At 37.9% G+C, this 2037-nt stretch overlaps 1 protein-coding gene across 1 annotated transcript in view; it reads right to left on the bottom strand.

Annotated features, from left to right (window-relative positions):
• LOC110622808 (pentatricopeptide repeat-containing protein At1g63330) overlaps positions 1 to 2037 on the bottom strand; it is a 6097-nt gene extending 4060 nt beyond the window's left edge. The window contains exons 1-3 of the mRNA XM_043959786.1: positions 1878 to 2037; positions 462 to 1521; positions 126 to 146 (exon numbers count right to left, since the gene is read on the bottom strand). Coding sequence (XP_043815721.1) covers positions 126 to 146; positions 462 to 1521 — 1081 coding nt within the window. The 5' untranslated portion in view covers positions 1878 to 2037. The remainder of the gene's footprint in view (positions 1 to 125; positions 147 to 461; positions 1522 to 1877) is intronic.

Here is a 2037-nt window from a genome sequence, read left to right as displayed (position 1 = left end):
ATATACTACCAATTCTGTGGTAGCATCATCAGCAGAGAACCCCTTATCAACCATTTCTTTGATTAGTTCTGATGCTTTTGGTAAATCCTCATGCTTGAGAAACCCTTGAATGATGATATTATAACAACAATTATCTGGTAAACATCCTACCTTTTCCATGTCTTTAAATACCTTATACGCTTCATCCATTAATCCTTGTTGGCAGAGTCCTTTCATAATTGCGCTATATACATAAACATCAGGTTGTAAACCAATTTCAAAAAGACTAGAAAAAAGTTCCTTGGCATCATTAATCTTCCCAACTTTGCACATACCATTGATCAGACTGCTATAGATCACAAAATTAGGCTTCAACTGATTTTTCTCCATTGCTTTCAATAGTGTGAGTGCCTCATCGAGATTCCCCTGTCTACACAAGCCATCAATCATAATTGAGAAGGTTACTGTATTTGGCTGTTGACCATGAGAGCACATATCCTTAAAAAGCTCTTTTGCATTTTGGGGCCTCCCTGCTTGAAACATACCCTTTATAAGAGTATGATAAGTAACAACATTAGGAACTAAACCTTTATGAGACATTTCATCAAAAAGTTCCTCTGCATCATCTATCATTTTGCACTTACAATATCCATTGATCAAAATGTTGTAGCTAAAAATGTCAGCTATTTCATTGGTCACCATCAGATCAAATAGCTTTCTAGCCTTATCAATTTGGTTGCACAGACAATATCCATCCATCGATGAATTATAAGTGACAACATCAGGTTCCACACCTCTTTGAATCATTATTTTGATTATATTCTCTGCATTTGAAACCAGTCCTTTCTTACAAAGAGTGTCGATCAATATATTGAAGGTAAAAACACTAGGGGATATGTTCCTCCCCACCATTTCTTTCAACAAGGCCAAAGCTTCCTTCAATTGGTCTGAAATGCAAAGACCATCGATTAAGGAATTGTAGGTGACCACATCAGGCTCTACACCTCTTTGAATCATTACATTGAATGTATTTTGAGCCTCTGAAACCATTCCATCCTTACAAAGAGCGTCAATCAATACATTGAAGGTATAAACATCAGGTGATATGTTCTGCTCCACCATTTCATTCATCAAGGCCAAAGCTTGGTTCTTTTGGCCTAATTTGCAAACACTATGAATTAAACTATTGTAAGTGACGACATTAGGTGAAATGCCCTTATTCCTCATTTGAGAGAAGAGCTCTAAAGCCTCACCAACTAGCTCATCCTTGCAAAGGGCGTCAATGATTGCTCCGTATGTCACAACATCTGGCTCACAACCTCTATCAGCCATTCCCTTTAGCAGCCCAATAGCCACGTTTGTTTTCCCAAATTTACAGATTCCGTTTATTATCGTATTGTAAGTATAAACATCAGGTTGATAACCACGTGCAACCATATCATCGAAAAATTCCACTGCTTTGTCGATTTTACTCTCTATACAAAGCCCATTAATTAAGGTAGTAAATGTCACAACGTCAGGCTCCAATCCCAATTTGAGCATCTTACCAAAAACAGAGAAACCAAAATATACAAGATGTAAACGGCAGAAGCAATTAATTAAGATGTTAAGAGAATAAACATCGTGAGAGATTCCTACCAATTCAATTGTTTTGGACATGGAAAGGACAGTGTGATATTGTTTCATTTTCACAAGGGCAGATAAGAATCTATTAAATGGAACCCTAGAAGGCAGAGGATGCTTATGAATTACATGATTGAAGGTAGCAATGGCATCATCAAGGCGGGTAAAAGAAGCAGATTTGAAGTTATTTGTGAAGAAGCGTGCATCTTCAAGTGTGGAAGTAGAAGAATGGCAATAATTGGTAAATAAGAATAGGAATGGAGATTGAATGGTACCAATTGCCCCTTGTAGCTGAAGATGGAAGCTCCTGCTCTTCCTCCTCCAAGGCATCTTCATCATCGTCGATCTCTCGTCAGTTGTTTTTAGGGATGGTTCGGAGATTGGGAATGAGGAAAGGAAATAGAGAATCGGAAAAGGAAGGCTCTCTGCCTGCTG

This window comes from Manihot esculenta, chromosome 9 (assembly GCF_001659605.2).
Source record: "Manihot esculenta cultivar AM560-2 chromosome 9, M.esculenta_v8, whole genome shotgun sequence".
In the NCBI taxonomy this organism is placed as follows: Eukaryota; Viridiplantae; Streptophyta; class Magnoliopsida; order Malpighiales; family Euphorbiaceae; genus Manihot; species Manihot esculenta.
Note: the sequence above shows the minus strand (reverse complement) of the source record. Positions and strands in the feature narration are given on the sequence as shown.